The 23,679-nt window shown below is 40.9% G+C and overlaps 2 protein-coding genes across 2 annotated transcripts in view; both read left to right on the forward strand.

Moving 5' to 3' along the window:
- Window positions 1–3,518, forward strand: part of LOC126473338 (uncharacterized) — a 102,381-nt gene extending 98,863 nt beyond the window's left edge. The window contains exon 9 of the mRNA XM_050100332.1: window positions 2,604–3,518. Coding sequence (XP_049956289.1) covers window positions 2,604–2,782 — 179 coding nt within the window. The 3' untranslated portion in view covers window positions 2,783–3,518. The remainder of the gene's footprint in view (window positions 1–2,603) is intronic.
- LOC126473337 (uncharacterized) overlaps window positions 2,913–23,679 on the forward strand; it is a 179,669-nt gene continuing 158,902 nt past the window's right edge. The window contains exon 1 of the mRNA XM_050100330.1: window positions 2,913–3,035. Coding sequence (XP_049956287.1) covers window positions 2,975–3,035 — 61 coding nt within the window. The 5' untranslated portion in view covers window positions 2,913–2,974. The remainder of the gene's footprint in view (window positions 3,036–23,679) is intronic.

Consider the following 23,679-nt stretch of genomic DNA (forward strand, 5'->3'; position numbering starts at 1 on the left):
AAACTTGCCCAATATATGCACCCAGTGCATTGTACTCCCAGTTCCATCACAGGCTTATCCTATCCCAACAGAGATAGGGCATCTGTGAAAGCAGTCATATCATGTACCAGCTATGCTTAAATTTCTGCACAGCATGTTATGTCACCATGACCAGCTACCAACTGTCCACCCAAATGAATGGCTATCTCCAAACTGTGACCGAGAGTGCATTTGACCACCCAGTGGCAAAACATGCTGGTGACACCACAGCATCAGCGAAGACAAGTCAGTTGCTCCTGACGGTGATGATGGAGACTATTGCCGAAAGTTGGAGATTTTATCCCAACTTGACACAGCAAGAAAACTGGGGATGTTTTACATATCAGTGCCATTGTGAAAGACCTCATTCTCAACAGCATGCTCAGTTTTGATGGCTTCTTCACAACCCATGCATCTGAGTACTTCTTCCCCTACACCAACTTTCCTGAACTGTAAGATGAGAGTTGTTTTTGCAACATATCTTTTGTTCCTGTAATGCCCGTGGCCTCAATCTTTCTAGCCCTTTGCCCCAAAGGCACCTCCAGCCTCCCCCAGGACCCAACTCATTCATCCTGTACCCACAGTCTCCTCTTCCTCTGTTCTGCCCCCCTACCCTCCCCCCCCCCCCCCCCCCCCAAAAAAAAAGTCCTTTCCTCCAAGTCTTCTTAAATGTGTGCTTCACAAACTCACCAATGCTATTACCCACACCCCTGTTCTGTTGTTATCCCATCCACCTCCTGCTTCCCTCCCAGCCCTTAGCAACCCTTTGCCAACCATACCTTCTGTTCCGCACCTTTTGTCTCCCCTTGCCACTCCAACCCGATACGACCCCTTACCTCCACCAAGCTGTAGAACTGCAGTCACAGCACATTTTAGCCATACAGGTGTGTGAGCATGCACACGTGTACATGTGTGTCTGTTTACTCCTACTCAGAAAAGCAATCATCCAAAAGCTAGCAAGGTTTTCAGTATCTTGTTTATGTAACTGTTGATGACTATGTGGTAAGTTGTTATCTTTAACCCCAAAAAGTTTTTGATTTAGTGTAGATTTGTTATTGAGTAGCTCACATGGGAGTTCGAACAACGTGGAAAGGCGAAGATGCTGAGTTACAGACAGGCACAATGAAAATAATACTGGAAATATTCAGCTTGTGGACAAAGTCTTTCATAAGAAGTAGAAAACAAACATACATTCATGCAAGCACAACTTTCACATGAAAATAATGCTGGAAATATTCAGCTTGTGGACAAAGTCTTTCATAAGAAGTAGAAAACAAACATACATTCATGCAAGCACAACTTTCACATGGCCACTATAGTCTTCAGGGGCTAAGGCCTGAGATGACCTTACTGTTTTCTGCTTGTGTGAATACGTGAGAGTTTTCTACTTCAGATGAAGAACATTGTCAGGAAGTTGAATTTTCTAGCATTCTTTTCATTGTGTCTGTATGCAATTCAACACCTCCTCTATGTGGTAAGTGGCAATCTGCCTTTTCCATGTTGCTGTTATTCCATTCTTTTTCATTGTTCTTGTCTGCAACTCAACAGCTCCTCGTGGTGAATGATAGTCTGTCTTTTCCATGTTGCTGCTATTCCATCCTGGACTTGCCATTGTTTGATTTCACATGGAAGTTTGTAATGCAGTCGTTTTAGCACACCAATTATTAGGTTGATACACTAATGCATGATAGTGTTGTTCATTAACAGAACAGTGTGGCATTAGAAGGTTGTTTAGCATATCTCTTACACCATTTATAGTTCAGTATGTTGTGAATTACACAGGACAGACAAGAGTGAAAAGAAAATGAAAAATAAGTACCAACTCCTCCAGTGTGCATTTTGAATCTGTCAGGAAGAGGAAAATGCAGGTGACGTGATGCCTACATGCAAAATGTGATAATTTGTATTTAAGAAGATTGCTAATCTATGAATGCCTGCATCTGTTAGAGTAATAACTCAGAGTTGTCATTTAGACATCACAAGACAACTGTATTCTGTGGACGAGATTAGTGCATTAGTGTATTGCTTCTGTATACATTGTCAGTGGATGAATTCTTTTGAATCTCTGGTTGTTTATTGTTTGTTACTTGGTGAACAAAAGGAACCATTCATATGCCAGGTCACTCCTGGTGATGAAAACTGGTACATTTATGTCAACATAAAAAAGAAAGGTATTGGTGAGCACTGACAAAACAAAACATAACCTTTATGCAAATGTGTAAAATAGGCCATTTGCTAATTTTTAGGTATTTTGTTACCAGCTTATTATGTACACTTGATTTGTTATGCCAAAGATCTGTACCCACCACTTTTTAAACTAGTGCTAAGATTGATTTTTTTCACTAAAAAAATAATATCCAATTGCTCATTTCTTGCATATATACAACAGACAACATGAATTTTAGTTATGTTTATTATGTTTAATTTGATGCCAGAGCCGTGAAATATCTGCTCTATGCCTTCCTTCCCATTCGCCCCTTTTTGCAGGAGAGGAACAATTACCTTCCATTTTTTTTCTCTTTTTTATGTCATAAGTTCTTGTACCACACAGATACACATTTGTATATTATTTATATCTTTTATAGATCACAAAGCAAACTCTGATGAATGGGAAGATATCTCTGATGATGGAGAAGCAATTAATAAAGAAAAGACCACTGAGTGTTTGCAGCATTTACTCAACAAAGCCAGGAACTTGCTCTCAACAGCTTCACATCAAAGTGCCCAGTCTTTGTTAAATGGAGAAAATACACCAAGCCACTGAGAGAGAGTTGTTCTAACATTATCAATGAGTAATGGAGTTCCTATGAAGAGATGAAGAAAAACAAAACTGGAAAGGTCATTCTTATCTTCTGCAAGTCACGCAGCCCCCTTGTTTACATGAACTTCCCAGCTATTAATTAAACACAGTGAATTATGAAACTGTTGCTGAAACAGCAAAGATCCAATAGTACTCATGGTTTCATTTTATTTTTTGATTGTGTCTCTCACATCTGTCATACTTCAGTTGCAAGGAGGTAGGGCAGTGTAACTGCTTTTTACCATTATGTGAAATATTAATTAATTTCTTTCAAACTTTTCTTGGGCCATAGTGATAATGCCATCTGTATGTGGACCATGAGTTGTTGAAATAGTGAAATGAATGCACACTTATGTGAGTCATAGAGTGGTAAGAACAAAAAATAGAAGAGAGACAATTACTGCACATCATCTCAATCATCTAATTAATTTTACTGTGTGGAGAACGTAGCTAGTTGTGCACAGTGTTGGTATGAGCTATCAACATCATAAAAAAGAGGAACTCTTTGTGTATGTGAAAACAACTATATGATTACAGAGTTTGGAATTTACTTTTCATATATGTACATTAATTAATATAATTCATTTCTAATATTTTTTACATCTCTGGAAGTGTAAAACTAACAAATATTGAGCACTGATAATTCTGTAATGAACTGTTAACATTGTATATATCTACTAGATTAAAAAGAGAAATAGGATGTTTGAAGCACTTGTTTCTAAAGTAAATAAAATTGTCATCCTGCTCAACTTTACAATTCTGCTGCTGAGATGTAATAATTTAGCCCAGTGAAGATTGCTAACTCGAAGGCTCCAGAATTTCTCATCGTGCACCATTTGTGCATGACTGTGTGTTATCTGACCTATGTCAAACTCAATTTTTAGTTTCTATAAATATGATATTTATAAAAACTGAAAATTGAGTTTGACATACAAAGAATTTTAGAAAGGAAAGTGGGAAGCTGTGACTTTACTGTCAGTTAATAATGGTTGTTAGTTCACTCTTCCACATTAGTGTAGGTTGTCGTTATTCATTTCTATCAATTGCATCAGTAGTTTTAACGCTATGTATTGATACTGTGACCTTAACTCTTAACTGCATTGGTTGCATCACCAGTTACCTTCAACTATTCAACACATTTTAGCTCTCAGTATGGTTTGTGGAGAAATATTAATGATACCATTTCATCAGAAATTAAAAGACCACAACTGGAACTTTGGAGATAGAGAGAGATGGTGCAGTGATACTATCTCAAAGGGTTATTATATGATTTATCAATATGGAATCCTCCAATTACTTTGGCAAGCTATTTAGTACAGGGATGTTTGTTGGCAGTGACATTAAAACTTGAAGTGACTTGAATGTTAATGCACTGGATTGGCATTCATGAGGAATGTAGTTTGTTTCCTCAATCTCCCATCCAGATTTGTTGTTGTTGTCGTCTTCAGTCCTGAGACTGGTTTGATGCAGTTCTCCATGCTACTCTATCCTGTGCAAGTTTCTTCATCTCCCAGTACCTACTGCAACCTACATCCTTCTGAATCTGTTTAGTGTATTCATCTCTTAGTCTCCCTCTACGATTTTTACCCTCCACGCTACCCTCCAATACTAAATTGGTGATCCCTTGATGCCTCAGAACATGTCCTACCAACTGAGCCCTTCTAGTCAAGTTGTGCCACAAACTTCTCTTCTCCCCAATCCTATTCAATACCTCCTCATTAGTTATGTGATCTACCCATCTAATCTTCAGCATTCTTCTGTAGCACCACATTTCGAAAGCTTCTATTCTCTTCTTGTCCAAACTAGGTATCGTCCATGTTTCGCTTCCATCCAGATTTAGATTGTCCATAATTTTTCTAAATCAATTACTAACAGTAACAGGTTCTGTCAGCAGACAACATACAAGTCCTAATAGAAACTTTTATCAAGGGTTTGACACTGCTGTTTTAGAATTACTTTATTGTGTAGATCCTGGCCAATTCCTTTTGTCAGAGTTTTTGATGGTTATCCATGGTGAATAGTGTTGCTGTGAAAAAGACACAACCAGTTTCCTTCTTCATATGTATTCAATCTGAACTTATACTCCATCTCTAACAACATCACTGATGCAACATTAAACTCTAATCTTTATGTCATTATTCCTTGAAGTACTGGACTGGCTGTTCTGTCTCGTAGAAATTTAATAAATGTAATACATGCATTCCTAAATTTTCTGGAATTGATAGTATAAAAATACCTATTGTCTTACATAAATTGAGTAATTAATATGGAATATAAAAATTATGGACAGTGGTACCTGTTCCTGATGGTGATGGAGGCAACTAATGGAGAACTTATTGTTGCAATGGCGAATTTCTGGGCCAATAATTAAGTGCTAATCATAAAGGCTATATGTTACCTCTCTGAAGTCCTTCATTTCTGTTAAACCTAAATGTGTGCTGGTAGTCTAATGCATTCGTTGCTGCTGGTACAATGAACAGCGTGCAGTTTCTGAATTTTGTTGGGGATTTGTAGATAATTTTGTCAGAGTAAGCATATGTCTTGTCATCCTGCAAATTGACTCATAACTTTTTATTTATATACTGTATTTCAGTAAATCTTCCCAGTAACACCCTATGATAGGCAAGTAGAAAGCGAGCAACAGAAAAGAAAACAAAACACAGAAAGAGTAGCAGGAAAACGTAGATTTTTTGGTGGGTGGGGGTTATGGATAGGAGGAGTAGAAAATAATTATGTTAATCAAATTTCCCCAGCTACTGTTAGTAAAGCAAGAATCTCAAGAACTTTTTTGTTTGCTGTTTCTAAAGACTTTTCCAGTTAATTTTGTGGAATTTTTGGGAATTGTTCATGGAGCCAACAAAGACAGATCACAACATGCTTCACACCACGTCCAGTATTAATAGGAAACATAGTCCTTGCTGTTATGACAAACACAGTTATATCTTGATAATTTTTGCTATGAGAGATTTGCATGACATAGATGGTTGATGATTATTTCTGACCATATGTAATGATCATTTTCAGATCTAAGTGTTCACCATGGGTAACCATCAAAATACTCTGGCAAAAGGAATTGGCCAGTAGCTACACAATAAAGAAATTCTAAAACAGTAGCGTCAAACCCTTGATAATAGTTTCTATTAGGACTTGTATATTGTCTACTAATAGAAGCTGTTACTGTTAGTATGTATTAGTAATATGTTTTCCACTAATAGAAATGGTGACCAGGGATTTGATGCTAGTGTATTCTTTATTCTGTAACTCCAGGCTGATTACTTTTACCAAAATATTTTGAACAAACACCAGTGGTGAACACTTAGATCTGAAGATGACCATTATATGTGATTGAAACTAGTCATCAATCTTTTATGTCACACAGCTGATAATATAAAATTAAATGTGTCTAAATCGTAATTTGTAAGTCATTCCTGCAATCAGTTTGGTGAGATATTCAGTTTAAGTATGTGAGAGTACAAAGAATGACTAGTGTCTCCAGCAGTGACTGAATACAAGGCTGCTGTGACACGCTATAGTGTCTTGAGTCACATCACACAGCAATGTGGTGGAAATCTGAAGACACCTCAGTCTGGCACAGTGTACGAACTGTACTCAATCACTTCATGTTTTAATGTCACTGCCAACAAACATCCCTCAACTGAATAGCTTGCCAAACTAGTTGGAGGTTGTTGTATTGATAAATCATATAATAACCCACTGAGATGGAATTGGAGGGTAGAACTATTGAAAAAAACAAGGATTTGCTGGTCTGCAAAACTCAAAGATGAAAGTAACTTTTGCATAATATGTCACTGGCAAGTAACATAGCTCAATGAAACTTGAATAGTGCATAGAAAGAACTGCTCCAGTATAGTACAGAAGGTAACTGATAGTCATACACAATGTGATGAACAGAAGTGACACATTGATTTAAAGACAATAATTACACTGAAGTCACTGTGATTTATGACAGTGCCCTGGACTTTACAAAAGGTAGAAAATGGTTCTTAATAAGATGTGTGATCACCAAGGATGGCAATGCGTGCTCTGTAACTTGTTCCCATGCCAGCCACAATGTTGGTAAGGAGTTCTTGTGGTAGGGCATTCTATTCCTCTATCAGCATGGCTGACAACTGCTGGGTGGTCGGTGGTGCATGTTGACATGCTGCAATACATCTCCCCCATGTGTAGCACGCATTCTCAATGGTATTTGGATCAAGAGAATGGGCAGGCCAGTCCATTTACCGAATATCCTCTTGTTCCAAGAGCTCCTCCAACTATGCAGTTCGAAATGGTTGTGCATTGTCATCCATAAAAGTGAAGTCAGGGCCAAAAAGACACACTTGGTGAAAGTACAGTGCCCCAATAACATTGACCAGTGACTGTACTGTGTTCAAAGATTTGGATGTCAGTACACCCATTCATCGTTATGCCTCCCTACACCAAAACACCTGGACCACCAAAATAATCATGTCCAACTATGTTCCTGGGTGTATTACACACATTCATACCGTGAGAGATGGGAACATGTAACAGGTGTGAGCAGATGAGACATAATCAGGGGTTGAAATTTTTCATATAGGATGTAGTAATGCCTTGGAAACGTTTTGATCTCTGAATATCTTATTTATGATGCATTTTGAGTAACCATTGTCAGATAAAATCAAGTGAGCAATACAAGAAAAATGTACACTCTCATGTGCCAAAGGCAGTACTTTGAGACGTCGCATGCCGGAGTGAGAATGTTCTCACATCTTAAAATGGATGACTTCCATCAGTGAAATGGAAGGAATTCATCATAAATTCAAATTTTCTGAGTGCACAGCAGACCATCCACCAATTGCACTGGAAAGTGGAAGAAACAGAGTAGGATGTTCAAGTTGCCTCTCTCCAATTGCAAATACAGGAAGAGGATTCTGGTGGGTAGCAAGGTATGTGAGAATCCACGGAAAAAAAAGTACATGAGACTGCTTCCACATGCTGTAATGGATGTGTCGGATGAAGAGTAGGTGGAGATGATAAATAACAAATGTCACTAGAGCTTTTGGTGAGATGTCTGTATCTCCAGCTAACCACTCAGACACATATAAAGTTATTCTGTACCAGTGGAGTTGATGCGGTTTAAAATATACACCAGATCAACTCCACTGGTACACACTAACTGTATATCTATATGAAACTTCTTGTGTGTGTGTGTGTGTGTGTGTGTGTGTGTGTATTTTAAACTTCTGTGTTATTTCTGATCTACTACTTAAACTCCTTCCAAAGGAAAATTCACTTAACGAAAACTATAAAATTATGAGATACAGTTACTGGCCAGTACTTCCCTTCATGAGGCAAAATTCTTAACTCTGGCAAGAGACAGGTATAAATATGTAGAAAACTATCATAGCTTTCAGAGCTGTTAGTTCAATACTTGTGGAGGAAAGAGGAATGCATTCAGAAAGGTTAAAAATGACTCAGACCCCAGTGTGAGAGTGCACCACCCATTTCGACAAATGAGGGAGATTACTTGAGCTGTTATCAGATTTTAGTCTGTTGCCAGGATGGCACAGGTGGATGGAGCAGAGCAAATAGTGGAGACTAAGATTAAGAATATTGCCAGATTGAAAAGCTGATTATGAGTGGAGGGTGTGGGCTGGAAGGAGGGGGATGGAGTGTGGGCTTTGAAGATACACATGGCAGGATTTGTGAAAAAGCTGTTCAAGTTAAGCATTTTGTGCTCAGCAGTATGTTGTGCATTTGGGTGGTGGAACTTGCTTTTGACCACAGTTTTCCCACATAAAAAGCAATGCATTTTTTTTACAATGAAGTTGATAGAGTAGTCCTCTTCCAAAGATGACTGTTTGTCTGTGTTGCTTGATTATAGTAAATCAGATATTTGTTGTCAGAATGATGCAACTATAGAAATGTTTTTCTTTGTGAGAATAAAGCAGTTAAAGTTAATTTATTCGTTCAGGTATAACATGGTGGCTGCAGATACTATCAGAGGATTCCTCATTCTTTCTTTTTTTGAAACTAATGATTTCATACTATTTAGAATTATCTTATTCTGTTGTTGTGTTTTCCCAAAAAATGACAGTAACAGCAGATGGATTACATATCTATATCAACATGATTACTCTGCAATTTAGATTTAAATGCATAGCAGACGGCTCATAAACTGCTTTCAGACCATTCCACTCTTCAATAGGATATGGCAAAAATGAAGACCCAAATGATTCTGTGTCAGCTATTATTTCTTTTATGTAATACTAATGGCCATTTCTCCCTATGTTTGCACAAACATTTAATAGCTGCTGTTATTTAGAGTTTAATGAAGTTTTTTCACAAATTTAAAACTACAAAGTTTAACATTGTGTGCCAATTCAACTAGGTATGCTTGACAGTGATGGAGTATGAGTGAATGAGTAGCAGAACAAAGTATGGCCCAGTTTTGAACAAATAGTTGGAATGAATAATGGAATATAAATATGGGATAAAATAATAACATTTATTTTTCATAGAATCATTACTTTTGAAGGATGAAAAAAATAAGTCTCTGAAAACTGAAATGGGAAAATTAAACAATAGAAAATCTAGAATGTAATAACGGCGGTATTGTCAAAAGGATAGTGAAGATGTTGAGTCGCAGACAGGCACAACGAAAATAATGACAAATAAGTAAGCTTTCACCCAAAAGGCCTTTGTGTGTATTAGACAACATACACATGCACATTCATACAAACGCAACTATCATGCAAATGACCACTGTCTCTGATTGCCAAGGCCAGATTGCGAGCAATTGCCCTTGATGAGACAAGAAATCTGGGTGGTGGGGGTAAGGAGGATGCTGTGGTGGAGAATGGGAGTGATAGTAGAGTAGGTGATATGTGGGTGATAGAGGGTAGTACTGCTTGTGGGAGCTTACAGGGTCGAGGGGCGAGAGAGAGGCAAGCAGCTAGGTGCAGTTGGGAGGTTAGACATTGGGAAATTGGGGGGAAGGGGGGTACTGGAAAAGGAGAGAAGTAAAAAGACTGTGGGTGTGATGGAGGAACAGGAGGCTGTGTAGTGCTGGAGTGGGAATGGGGAAGAGGATAGGTGAGGTGAAGGGCAATGACTAACAGAGGTTGATGCCAGGAGGGTTTTGGGAACATAGGATGTATTGCAAGGAGAGTTACCACATGTGAAATTCAGAAAAACTGGTGTTGGTAGGAAGGATGCAGATGGCGTGGACTGCGAAGTAGCCATTCAAATGGGGAACACTGTCTTGGACAGAGCGCTCAGCAGCGGAGTGGTCCAGCTATTTTTGGCCACTGTTTGTCTGTGGTGGTTCACGCAGATATACAGCTTGTTGGATGTGTATGAAAATAACGTGTAGGTTTCTTTGGCATTGGAGTACCACTGTGGGAGGGATCGGAGGGATAATGGGTAGGACATTCCTCATTTCAGAGCACTATGAGAAGTAGTTAAAACCCTGGCAGAGAATATGATTCAGTTGCTCCATCCTGGGTGGTACTGAGTGATGAGGGGAATGCTCCTCTGTGGCTGGACAGTGGGACTTTATGAGGTGATGGGTGACTGGAGAGAGAATGCATAGGAGATCTATGTCTGTACGAAGTTAGGAGGGTAATTACGATCTGGTGAAGGCCTCAGTGAGCTCCATGGTATATTTCTAGAGGTGCAGCTCGTCTTGGTATGGAATGGGTGGCAGCTGTCAAAGTGGAGCTATTACTGGTGGTAGGTTTGGTATAGATGGAGGTACTGATATAGCTGGCATCCAGGAAGGTGGCTTGTTGGGTGGAGGAGGTTTGAAGTCTTGAAGGAATGTGGATAGGGTGTAATCACCCTTGATCCAGATCACAAAGAAGTCATCAGTGAATCTAAATCTGGTGAGTGTTTGGATTCTGGGTGGTTAGGTAAGGTTCCTCTAGATGACCCATGAATAGATTGGCCTACGATGGGGCCATGCAAGTGCCCATTGCTGTACGTGGCATTTCTTTTTAGGTGATACCTTCAAAGGAGAAGTAATTGTGGCTGAGGGTGTAGTTGATCATGGTGGCCAGGAAGGAGGTTGTAGATTTGGAATCTGTCGGGCATTGGGAAAGGTAGTGTTTAATAGCACCAAGGCCGTGGGCATTAGGGATGTTACTGTAAGAGGAGGTGGCATCAATAGTGTCGAGCAGGGCACCATGTGGTAGAGGAACAGAAACTGTGGGGAGTCGGTGGAGAAAATGGTTGGTATCTTTTATGTTGGATGGTAGGTTGAGGGTAATAGACTGAAGTTGTCGAACTAAAAGAGCAGAGATTCTCTCAGTGGAGGCACAATAACGGGCCCCAATGGGGCATTCGGGATGGTTGAGTTTATGGACTTTAGGAAGCTTGTAGGAGTGTGGGGAGTGATAGGGGTAAGGAGAGAGATGGATCTGGGGAGAGATTCTGATATGGGTCTAAGGATTTGAGAAGAGACTGGAAATCCTGTTTGATTTCTGGAATGGGGTTACTGTGGCAGGGTTTGTAGATGGACGAATCTGACAGCTGGTGAAGTCCTTAGGCCAGGTAATCCTTGCAGTTCAAAACAACAGTGATGGAGCATCTGTCAGCTGGTAGGATTATAAGGTCGGGATCAGTTTTCAGGTTGTGGATTGCGGTTCTTTGCATGGATGTAAGGTTAGCTTGCATGTTGAGGGATTTGGGGAACGATGTTTAGGCAAGGTTCAACGTTAAGAAATTCTGAAAAGTTAACAGGGGTTATTTGGGGATAGTGGGGGTGGATCATGGTTGGATGGAGGTGTGAACTGAGCCAGGCAGTGTTCAACATTGTTCTTTGGTTGATTTAATTGATAAGGTTGGTGGCGAAAAAGTGTTTCCACTGTAGGGTCTGGGAATAGGAGAGAAGATCTATAACAAGTCCATTGTGACTGTATTTGGGAGTGGGGCAAAAGTTAAGGGTCTTTGGAAAAGACATATTTTTGTGGGGCTAAGGCTTTTGGAGGAAAGATCCATGTCTGTTTAGATTTCACACATAGCCCTGCCTTTGATGGGATAGGTGGTGCCTGCAACCAGACTGGAGTAGGTAGTAGTGCGAGGATATATGGGACAGTTCTTGCACCTAGGTCTATTATGAGTATATGAGCCATTAGGCAAGGGGATGGGAGCAGGGGTTGTGTAGTGATGGACGAGGATATGGTATAGATTCAGTGGGTGGCAGAATGCCACTATTGGAGGGGCGAGAAGGATAGTGGGTAGGACATTCCTCATTTCAGGGTGTGATGAGAGGCAGTAGAAACCCTGCTGGAGAATGTGATTCAGTTGCTCCAATCCATCGTGGTAATGAGTCTCAAGGGGAATGCTTTTCTGTGGCCAGACAGTGGCACAGTGCGAGGTGGTGGGTGACTGGAGAGATAAGGCACATGCAGTCTGTTCATGCACAAGCTGTGGAGAGTAATTACAGTCTGAGGCCTTCACAGACCATAAATACATTCCAAACCTTGTACGGAGATGTCCCTTATCTCACTAGTCACTCACCACCTTCCAGAGCCCCACCATCCAGCCAAAGAGCAGCATTTCTCTCGTGACTCAGTACCACCCAGGACTGGAGCAGCTGAATAACATTATCTGCCAGAGTTTCGACTACCTTCCATCATGTCCTGAAATGAGGAATGTCCTTCCCACCCCTCCCATAGTTGTATCCTGGCACTCGCCAACCTACACAATATCCTCACCCATCACTGCACAACCTGTGCTCCCAACCCCTTGCCTCATGGTTCATATCCCTGTAATAGACGTAGCTGCAAGATATGTCTTCCAAACACCACGTCCTCCAGTCCGGTCACAAGCACAATCCATCCCATCAAAAGCAGGGCTACCATTGAAACCAATAATGTGATCCACAAGCTAAGCCACAACCACTGTGCTCCATTCTACGTGGACATTAGAACCAACAAACTGTTTGTCCTCTTGAATGGTGGGATGTATTTTTCCCTCTTCTCCTGCTGATGTATATTTTGTAGGGTTTGTGGTGGGTCTTATACCAGCACTAGTGGGAAGTTGCATCCCTGGCCAATGTAACTGGGCAATATTTTGCCAACCCAATACACCACCAGATGAAAGTAGTATTACCTTTATCCTCTCTTTGAAGAATAGTTGTTTTGTGGTCCGGATCCTTCTGTGCCACCTCCCTGTTCGTCCAACTGCGGTGAAGATTCCTGGAATGCTTCCGCAAGTTCTCTCTACTGCGCTACTAAATAAATAGCCACACTTCTCACAAACAGTGGTATATTTTGCCCAACATTTTTACTATTTCTTTTAACAACACAACAAACAATTGCTACGGTAATACCACTCTCTTGAGTACATTCAAAAACGTCTGTGCATGCATACTTTAGGACCTGAGAGAGCAACCCAGATAAACAACTGCTGCTGTTCAATTGTTCATTATGCCTCTGTTGGTGCGTCATTTACTCGATGACTCTCGACTCAGGCACTTGCTGCACCATGGCACAAATGACTCCCGAATGACGAGTGGTTGTAATACCATTTCTACTGGTTCCCTTCTCGCCGGCTCCACCACTGCTCCACATTCGCTGCATACAAGAAAGGAAAACATCCAGTTTCCCCTTCCCACTACATTTATGCTTGTTCAGCTTGCTTACGAGCATATCTTGTCAACGGCTTTCCAATGTTGTGTTGGGATGTTTACAAATGTCCCAAAACACTACAATGGCCACCAGCAAGCTGTGGCCATGAAACAGCGGGATCCCCCTGCTGCTTAGTACTCTGCCCAACTCAGAGTTCTTCATTTGAATGACTGTTTCACAGCTGTACCATCTGGATCCTTCCTACCAACCCCAGCTTTTCTGAACTGTGCAGATGGGAACACTCCCTGCAATATGCCGTACATTCCTGTAATGCTCCTGACCTCAACCTTCGTTTGTCATTGTCCTTTGCTCACTTATTCCCTTCCCTGTTCCCTCTCCAGCACTACTTAGGCTCCTAGTCTGCCATCACACCCGAAGTATTTTACTTCTCTCATTTTCCAGTCCCGCACAGCCTGTCTCTGTCCTCCGTCTAACTTCCAGACTGAACCTAGCTGCACTACCCTCTCTCCACCTCATCCCTGTATACTCCCACAAGATAACTTTATTGTCCAACACCCCTACCCTGCTATCCCTCCTCCCTCCTGCCCCAGCCTCCTCCTTACCCCAACCACCCAGATTGCTTCTCCTCTCATGCGCAGTTGCTCGCAGTGTGGCCTCGGCAGCCAGAGACAATAGTAATATGTGTGTAAGTTGTGTTCGCGAGAGAGAGAGAGAGAGAGTTGTCTAATTCAGAAGAAGCGTATATGTTTAGCAGTCTTTTCATTGTGCTGTCTATGACTCAACATCTCGATTATATGCTGAGTAGCAGTCTATCCTTTGGATAATACTGAAATGGGAAAACTGTTGAATGTTCATCCTTAATGATGCAGCAGGTGGGTTTCAGAACAAGGGTTTTAGGTGTGGCTAGTTGACTGGGGAATCTTTCTTGCAAGTTATTGGCAAGGTATCATGCTATTTACACACTGGAGAGTTTAATGTATTTAACTACTGAAATAATAACCAATGACTGTGCATACATCTGATTTCCTAATTCTGGTAGATGAAATGGAGACCATGGAACTCTTATATGTCTGCCTAGATTCCAGTAGATGCAGCTGTCTGCCAGTATTTCCCGCAGAAAGATGCCATACAGTCTTCCTTGATAGTATTCTGCATCTCTGATTGGTGTCCCCTCACCCTGACCCACAACAATCTGTGAGAAGTATTCTTAATTTTCCCTTATTTGTACCTGGTTTGGTGTGAACAGCTTGAGACCCGTTGTAATAGGATGGTGTAAGCACATTGATTGCTCACTATCTAATATGTGAATTATGGCCCATAAGTGTTTGATCCAGCAGTTTCACACAATGGGAAGTCCAGAATGGACTAACAACATTATGGGAAGGATATATACGAGTTGTGATTGTGTGAATGTGTGTGTATTTTCTGCTTCAGATGAAGGACTTTGTCTGAAATCTTTAACGTTTTGACAGTCTTTTTCATTGTGCCTATCTGTGACCCAGTGTCATCTCTATGTGGTGAGTATCAGACTATCCTTTTCATATTATTGTTGACTCAGCAATTTCAGATTTCTTAAGTCTCCCAAGTAAAATTGCATACTGATGTAAGTTGGATATTGTGTAACATTTACGATGTATGAATGTAATAGAAGACAGGTTAATGTGGCAAATACTCTTTCTGCCCGTATACGTAATGCTTGGAGGCTCAGTTGTTCAGTAGTACAGAGCCAGACTACAAATTCAAATTTCTTCTGTTCAATTACCGGTCAATCCTAGTATTTTTGTTTGTCACTTACCACTTCTTTCAACTCTGGCAATGTTTATTGATGTGAAAAGTGCCATTATTTCGCCGTGGTTCAGAATCAACATTAAACTGTAGGGCCCCCTGTAATTGTTCGGGTATGTCAGTTCGAAGGAAGTCGATGGCATGCCACCTCCAACAGGAGGATCACTAGTAAAGCACTGTGGTATCCAAAGCTTATCTTCAGTTCAGTGATTGCCGTACTTACTATACTTAACAAGATTTCAAGTGGTGTAGGGCGCTGATGACATTTCTGGTTGTGGTTCACAAAACGATGAGTCTGTGATCAAGATCTTTCATTGGATCGTAATGAATTGTTCTGTCACCAGTGGCCCAGTTGTCCTGGAACCAAATGGTTGGCAAGCTGTCAGTTGTAACCTCCAAGACTAAGACTCTACCTGTTCTTTTCTCCTTTGTGTTGTTACTATAGCAGGTAATGAAGTAAGAGTGAATGGTTTCTGATGACTTAGAGAGGTGCTTCTGTCAGTGTATTGTACTGTGCAGTGATTTAACATCTGAAACACAGAAACATTTTCATTAATTCTTGAGAGAGCTAGGCTTATAAACATATATGATTTTTTAAAAATACATTGTGTCTATGAAGAAAAATGTATGACACTTCTTATCAATATAATGTCCAAGCAGATATAACATAGTCTATTCATTAATGGAGTTGAGAAATTAGAACTCTGAGATCACTGGCAAAGCTATGTCCAATATCCTCCTTCATCACAAGCAGAAATGGCATATTCATAGAGAGTCATTGAATATAATCTACATCTGCACCTACACTTGAGTAGTACTTGGCAGGGAGTACTCTCCAATTGCAACATATGAGGTTTTTTCCCCATTACAGTCACATGTAGATCATGGGAAAAATGATTGTTAAACGCACTGATGCATGCTGAAATTAATCTAATCTTATCTTGTACCTCTTGTGTTTGCAATAAAAATATGTTATAGTATATTCCTAGCTTCATTACTTAATACTGGCTGTGAAACTTTATAAATAGGCTTTGATGGTATATATAGTGACTATACAACTGTTTTTATATATGTTGAATATCCCCTGTTAATTCTGTTTGGTATGGATCCCAGAAATTTGTGCAGTATTGCCAGCGAGTGGTTCTAGGCGCCACAGTCTGGAACTGCGTGACCGCTACGGTCGCAGGTTCGAATCCTGCCTTGGGCATGGATGTGTGTGATGCCCTTAGGTTAGTTAGGTTTAAGTAGTTCTCAGTTCTAGGGGACTGATGACCTCGGAAGTTAAGTCCCATAGTGCTCAGAGCCATTTGAACCATTTGTGCAGTATTGTTGGCTGGGTCACATGAGTATTTCTTTGTAAATTGATTAAATTTTCCCAGTATCCTACCAGTTGACCAAAATCTATCCTCCACTTTCTGTGCACTAATCTTATCTATACATTCTGTTTCATATCCCCCACAAATTGTTACAGATTTTTATATGAGTTGGCTGATTCTATTTATGATTCATTCATATTGTAGTCACTCCTTTTTATGTTTTGTGAACTGCACAGTTTTACCGTTTTGGATATTTGTAGCAAGTTGCCAACTTATACACCACTGTGAAATCTCATCTGGATCTGACTGAGTATCAGTGCAGCTTTTTTCCCAGACAGTACTCCATTAGAGAGAACTGCATCTTTTTCAAAAAGTCTTAGGCTACTAGTATTGTCTGCCAGGTACTTAATATACAACATGACATCCTCCTTACCAAGAAATCCTTAATCAAGTCATAAATTTTGCTTGATATCCCCATTCAGTTGTATTTTCAATAATAAGCCTAAGTATGGTACTGAGTCAAATGCTTTTCAGAAGCCAAAAAATACTGCATCTACCTGATTGTCTTAATCCACTGCTTTCAAGATATCAAGTGAGAAAACTGTGAGTTGTGTTTTGCGTGACTGATGTTTTTGGAATACATACTGTTTGGCACAGAGAAGGTCATTCTGTTCGAGGTAACTCATTACTTTTCGATTCAGAATATGTTATAAGATTCTGCAACAGATGGATGTTAATCTTATTGGATGGTAGGTTTATGGATCACTTCTCCTACCCTTCTAGTGGATGGATATGACCTATGTCATCCTCAAAATACTGAACACAGTTTTTTATTTCAGGAATGTATGTTATTTTATGGTTCAAAGGGGTTATAATTCAGTCAAAAATTCCTTGTGGTGTCTGATAAGGATTCTGTTGGAGCCTGAAAATTTGTTCAGTTATGTTCAACTGTTTTCAAATGCCACTGACATTAATATCTACTGTATATCACTCATCTCTGCAATGATAGGAGAATTAAGTAGGGGCAGTACTCCTGGATTTTCCATTTGAAAGGGGACTTTAGCATTTCTGCTTTTACTTTGCTACACTTAGTTTCAGTCACTGTGTCGACTGTGAGCATCTGGACATTAGCTTTGATGTCACAGACGGCCTTTAGTTATGATCAGAGCTCCTTTGAGATTTGCAAGAGGTCTTTCAATAACATTCTTCTATGGTTGTTACTGAAAGCTTCACGTTACCATTTTGACTACCAGATAAGTTTCATTTTTAGCACCTCTCTGTATGTATAGCCCTTTGCTTTGTTTTCCATGTGTTGTGCAGTAGTTGTTGTTCTTTAGAAGTTATGAACAGAGGCTATATACCACGAAGTGTCCCTCCCATTGTGAATTGTTCTACTAGGCACATATCTATCCAGTGTTTGGTTAATTTTTTAAACTTAGTGTACAGTTCCTATACATGCTCTTGCCGTGAGATAAATGTTTCAAGTTCTTCCTTGAGTTGCAACACTGCTGCCCCTTTATCTAATTTACTGAATATGTAAATATTCATATTCACATTAACTAATTGTAGGTAAGTGTTAAATAACAAAATACTTGACAAAATTACATTAACGCGGCTACCTTTTTTGGTAAGTGTTAAATAACAAAATACTTGACAAAATTACATTAATGTGGCTACCTTTCTTGGTACCTATGAGTAGTGGTCTGCACTGAGGTGGATCTCAACATGTGTATCTCCAGTAATTGTTACATTGTGGATAAAAGCAAGTGCTGTTGGGGATATCCTTGGATTATCTGCAGATATCAGCAATAATAACTGCTTTTTAGATAAAATTAAAGGAAAATATCAATTTTATTACATGCTTTTTGTCTCAAATGGTGTTGCCTGTGGACAATGAACAAGGTTGCATGAACTGGCACCACATGTCTGTTGCATTGTTTGCTGAAAACCTGAAGCCTTTGTGCCCAGGTAAAGCAGACATATATTTCTGTGCTTACCTTCTGGCTATGACTGCTTTAGCTGTGCCCAAGGGACCTGCATGTGTTGAATATGCATTGCTGTGACCTTATCTTACATGCAGTTTATGAAGCATGTTCTGGATGTCAAGCCCGGCCACGAGAACCTGAGAAGTGAGAGTTGCTATGCTTCTGCTGCCTTCAGTTAATGCTTTGTAATGACTAAGTGACCACATAATGAATGCATCAGGGTGTACGTTAGTGAGACTGCTTTAATAAAGTGCACACCAAGGACAGAATTTCAAGGAAGGTGAAATAAGGTGATTTCACTTTATTGCGAGAAGCCAAACTGAAATCATTGATCTGGAAGAAATTTTTGTATATATGTGATGACAATGAGAAGATCAGAGATATAGTGGCTTGTTTTGTGTGTTGAAAAGTGTCTACGCTGGAGACAAAACTGGGACTTTATATTTGTTGAAACAAACATGTGAGACCTGAAAAAGTAGTGTAATTACTTTTTAAAAATATTATGAGAGGATTAATTAAAGTTCCTGAAGTGCCATCAAATTTGCAAATAGCTGCCACAAAAGAATAATCTTGTCAGCAAAGACATTTTACCTATTGAAGATGAGTGTGGAAATGGAGTTATCAAGATGGCACAGTTCCTTATTGATATGGGGGCGAAGCACAGTGCAGTGAGTGCCAAGGAATTGCTACCTCATTCAACCATCATTTAGAGTAATTTAAAGGTGACTGATGAGCATCTACCTGAAACTGTTTCTGATGAGGTGAGGAATGTTCTCAGATATGTAGGAAGTGAAATACCCTCAGACTTCAAGAAGAATATAATAATTCCAATCCCAAAGAAAGCAGGTGTTGACAGATGTGAAAATTACCGAACTATCAGTTTAATAAGCCATGGCAGCAAAATACTAATATGAATTCGTTACAGACTAAGGAAAACACCGGTAGAAGCTGACCTCGAGGAAGATCAGTTTGGATTCCGTAGAAATGTTGGAACACGTAAGACAATACTGACTCTACGACTTATCTTAGAAAATAGATTAAGGAAAGGTAAACCTATGTTTCTAGCATTTGTAGACTCAGAGAAAATATTAAAAATGAACTGATAAAGACATTATGATCATTCTATGTAGTTAGCATTGTACAAAACTTCAAGTTTGTTGCTGACAAAAGTCCAAACAATATAGCACCACTTCATCAGTATGAGAGACACTCTTGCTCAGTGCACGTCGTCAATTCTGTGCTGAGCAAACTACTCAAGGAGTTATCAGTGATAAGAAGAGTGTGTACAGTGATTAATAAATTCTTGTTGAGTTGTCACAACATTTTTTAAAAGATTTAGTCTTCAGAACCATGTGCAGAACACACTGAAAGCAGATGTCGACACACAATGAGACAACAAACTAGAGCCAATTAATTTGCAGTGATTCAAATTCTAGTAATTTTTTCAGATAGCTTGAGATAATTTAATTGACACTGTTGACAAAAAGATGTTGGAAGATGTTGTGAGGTTTCTGACACCAGTCAAAAACACCTCCCTAAAAATATTTTTAGTATTTTTACTGTCCCAACAAGAACATTTAACTTCGGCTAAGTCTTGCACCGGCTGAGGTGCTATGAGAACACAGGCCAGGTAAACAGTGCAAAACAGTTTTACTGAAAAGGGCATAAACGAAAATACTCTTCCTTTGGAGAGAAGTTTATGACTGCAAGTTCATGAGTAGCACTGAATTTATAAAAGTCCAACTTAGACTGAAGGCTGTAATGATGAAACAAAGTTAATGTTCACTTGGAAGTAGAACAAACTAATGTAGTGAAGGTCAGTGGTCGATACCAACTTCCTGGACATCTCTGATGCAGAGGCCAAGACCTGGCAGTCATGAAGGCAAGTGCTGAAAGTTCTGTCGATCAGCAGTGGCTGGTGCGGCGTGGCATCATATGTCATGAAGGTTCCAAGGGAGGCTCTGATTGGGGATCTCCAAATGCAGTCTGTGCCTGCCCAGAGCTCAATGGAATGTTTCTCAGAGTGGTTTTGTGCCTCTACAAATACACAAGACCGGAAAAGAAGTATTTGCTATTCACGTGGCCAATGGAAGCAACCAGGTCCATGGGGCCAGTGATGTCTGGGTGGTGCTCACAATGCCACCTGCTGGCCAAGGGAGTGTGGTTAAACGAGCTCTCTGATCTGCTGATGTAACTCCTTCAGGATAGGCTACTTGGTATACCATTGCTCTAAGAAGAGCTGCCAGCCTGTAGGGCATACAGCCTGTATGCAGCCTCCTTCCCCTCCGAAGGATGAGAGGTTGTAACACATCTCGACGTGGTGCTTCTTTGGTGGCTGCCTGTGGAACTCATGACCCCAGTGGGCTGAGGTTGATGTCCATTGGAGCAGATGTCTGGACCAGGGGGAGGCTGACCTCACCAGAGGCTGGACGTTGTGTTCCCTATGGCTGCAGCAGTTGTGCTGTGTTGTCGAAGGTTCTATGAGGAGGGACGTCCGGCTCTTGAACAAACAATCATGGGACTCCCCTGATACGATGCATCACTGTTTTCCATGGCTGCATCTGGTTGACATGCTCGTGGCAAATGGAGCTGTCGTATAGTCATACTTCCACAATGGCTTGTCCCAATAAATGGTTTACTACTGCTGGGGCCTATCGAAGGTGATTGTTGGAGAAAATTAATGCCCAGAAAATGGTGGTGTAGAGACTGTGTACGGGGATATGGAGAGTTTGTACTGGTGCTGCTGTTCCTGGAGTTCTTCAGCTGGGCTGAGACCGTCCCAAGGGGTGGAGCAATAAGATGCCAAAAACATAGTGCGCACTTCATCTGAAACATGATGGTTATGTAACTTTGCTAATTGTGACTTAAACATGCAAACAAAGCATTCCACTAATCCATTGGATCCGGGATGAAAAGGAGCTGTGTGCACTAGGATGACGCAACTGGAAGAATAAAAAGAGGTGAATTTGGTAGATGTGAACTGAGCCCCACTGGTAAGTGTTATTTCTGGGAGTCCTTCCATAGAGAAGATCTGTGCCAGAGCCTAGATAGTTGGTCTCAAGGATGTTGAAGACATAGAGAAATCAGCTTCCACATTGACGACAATAAACCAAGAATAGCCCTGGAAGTGGCATTCAGAGTCTAAATCATTGTTTCCCAACCTCTCTGAGCCCATTACCCTGGAGTGCAACCAGATATTAGCTAGTAACCCCCACTGCCTCCCTCCCCCCCCCCCCTCCCCCCCGGCCCCTTCCCACTGCCCCCATTGTCAAAGTTAGCACCTAACTAAACTTTGGAACAAAGAAGAATTTTCTTGGAACATTTTCATTTTTAAAATGAAGAAGATAAATGATTTTTAGTTTTTGAAATTTTTTATTAAACCATGAACTACTGAGTCAGTGAGAGTTCATACTGCTTATTTCTAATAACCATTTTTTTATAGAACGATGAAGTCATTCTCAATGCATGACAAATGCTACCTACTGTAATGGCAGCTTCTGCCACCGAATGTATCAGGATGACCAAATTTATCGGGAAGACACCAAATGTAGTGGGTTAGTGCCAGGAGTTGCCATATTAAAACTTGGCGAGAACTTTCCAAATGATTTATTGTTTTTTAGCTATGTGCCCCGTTCACCTCAGTCCGTGTCACAGGGTCCTCCAATGCTGAGGCCACTGCCCCAGTGACTCTGTGCAATGCGCTGTATCGAGCCAGCCCTCTACGGCAGCTGCAGAGTTCCAATTATGTCAGGATGGCTGTGCCAGCTGCCGACTCAGCGGCCACCATCCTCGTTGTTTCCGCGCTGCTCTGCCGGGAGCCGTAGGCCTGCTCCGGTGCTGCTTCTTCCTCGCTCGTGTAGCTGAGAACACGGCAGCAATGACCGCCCACGATCTGGCGTCTGAATCTGCGTCCTGTGCCTTGGAAGTCTCCAGTGTGTGTTGGGAGCCAAGACGACTGCCCGCGGTAGCGAGCTGAAGAGTGGCCCATCGCTGGCTGGCTGTAGACCCCGTGTCGGCCTCAAAGGGTCGAACCAACGACCCGCCATAGACTGGGACGCAGTCGCCCCATCTGTTGCTGTGTGTAGACCGGCCACTGTGACACGCCCCGCCGTCCAGGAGAGCTGCCACACTTGAATGACTCTTATTAGAAAATGGAACCTATTTATACTCGGCTGTGTGACCCTGTTTTGCTAATGTGCTGCTCCGAGTCACGTACGCACAACACCTAAGTTGCCTTCTGCCTGTAGCTTGCGCCATGCATACCACTGCATTTACTCTTTTCAGTGGTTCGATGGCCCAGTGGCCTCCATTCTACTTCGCAAATGTTGGTCAGTGTAACTTACTGCAGTCTGGCTTGCACCTGGCTGTAACTTGTCTACTCCGAAATATTGCACCAAATCTAACTTTCCTAGCTTAACACTTTGCCGTCCACATATCTGGTACAAATTTATTCGCGTGACGTCGGCAGCACTAATTTGGATTATTTGGCTTATCACCGGCCGCTTGCCGTTTTCCATTGACGGCAGGTTTCAAGCACATTGACTTTTGCGCGCTTTAATTTTCCAGAAATCCTCTATTTTGCCGTATCATTCCACAAACTCGAATTTTCTTTTCAAGTAACTTCTCTGCAAGTTCTACACTGTTATAATAATTATCCATGCAGAGGTGATGCCACTTTCCATCAGAAGGTGTCAATAGTTCCATCACTGCTAAAGGCTGTCCAGCGCTGGAATATACCTTGAATGAGAAAATGCCTCCCATACTCGAATTACACAGCATCCGAATGAGTATACCATATTTCATAATTTTCAGTGGATCGTAAACTTTAAAATTTAACTGTCCTCACCACAGTATCATTCCTTCATCAATTGAGATGATTTGACTTAGATTAAACGTTTCTTTAAACTTTTTGGCAAAATAATCAATTACAGATTGCACTTTGACAAGCCGGTCGGCATTATCCGGTTTATTGTTGCTGTCGGAAAAATGTAAAAATGATAAACTCTGCCGAAATTTTTACAAAGTTACAGACGGTGTTTAGAAAGGATAGATTGCATTCAACCGTAGGTGGAGTGTTCGTCGCTGTTAGTAGTAGCTTATCCTGTAGTGAAGTAGAAGTGGATAGTTCCTGTGAATTATTATGGGTGGAGGTTACACTCAACAACCGAGCTAGGCTAATAATTGGCTCCTTTTACCGA

The sequence above is a fragment of the Schistocerca serialis genome, chromosome 4 (genome assembly GCF_023864345.2).
Source record: "Schistocerca serialis cubense isolate TAMUIC-IGC-003099 chromosome 4, iqSchSeri2.2, whole genome shotgun sequence".
In the NCBI taxonomy this organism is placed as follows: Eukaryota; Metazoa; Arthropoda; class Insecta; order Orthoptera; family Acrididae; genus Schistocerca; species Schistocerca serialis.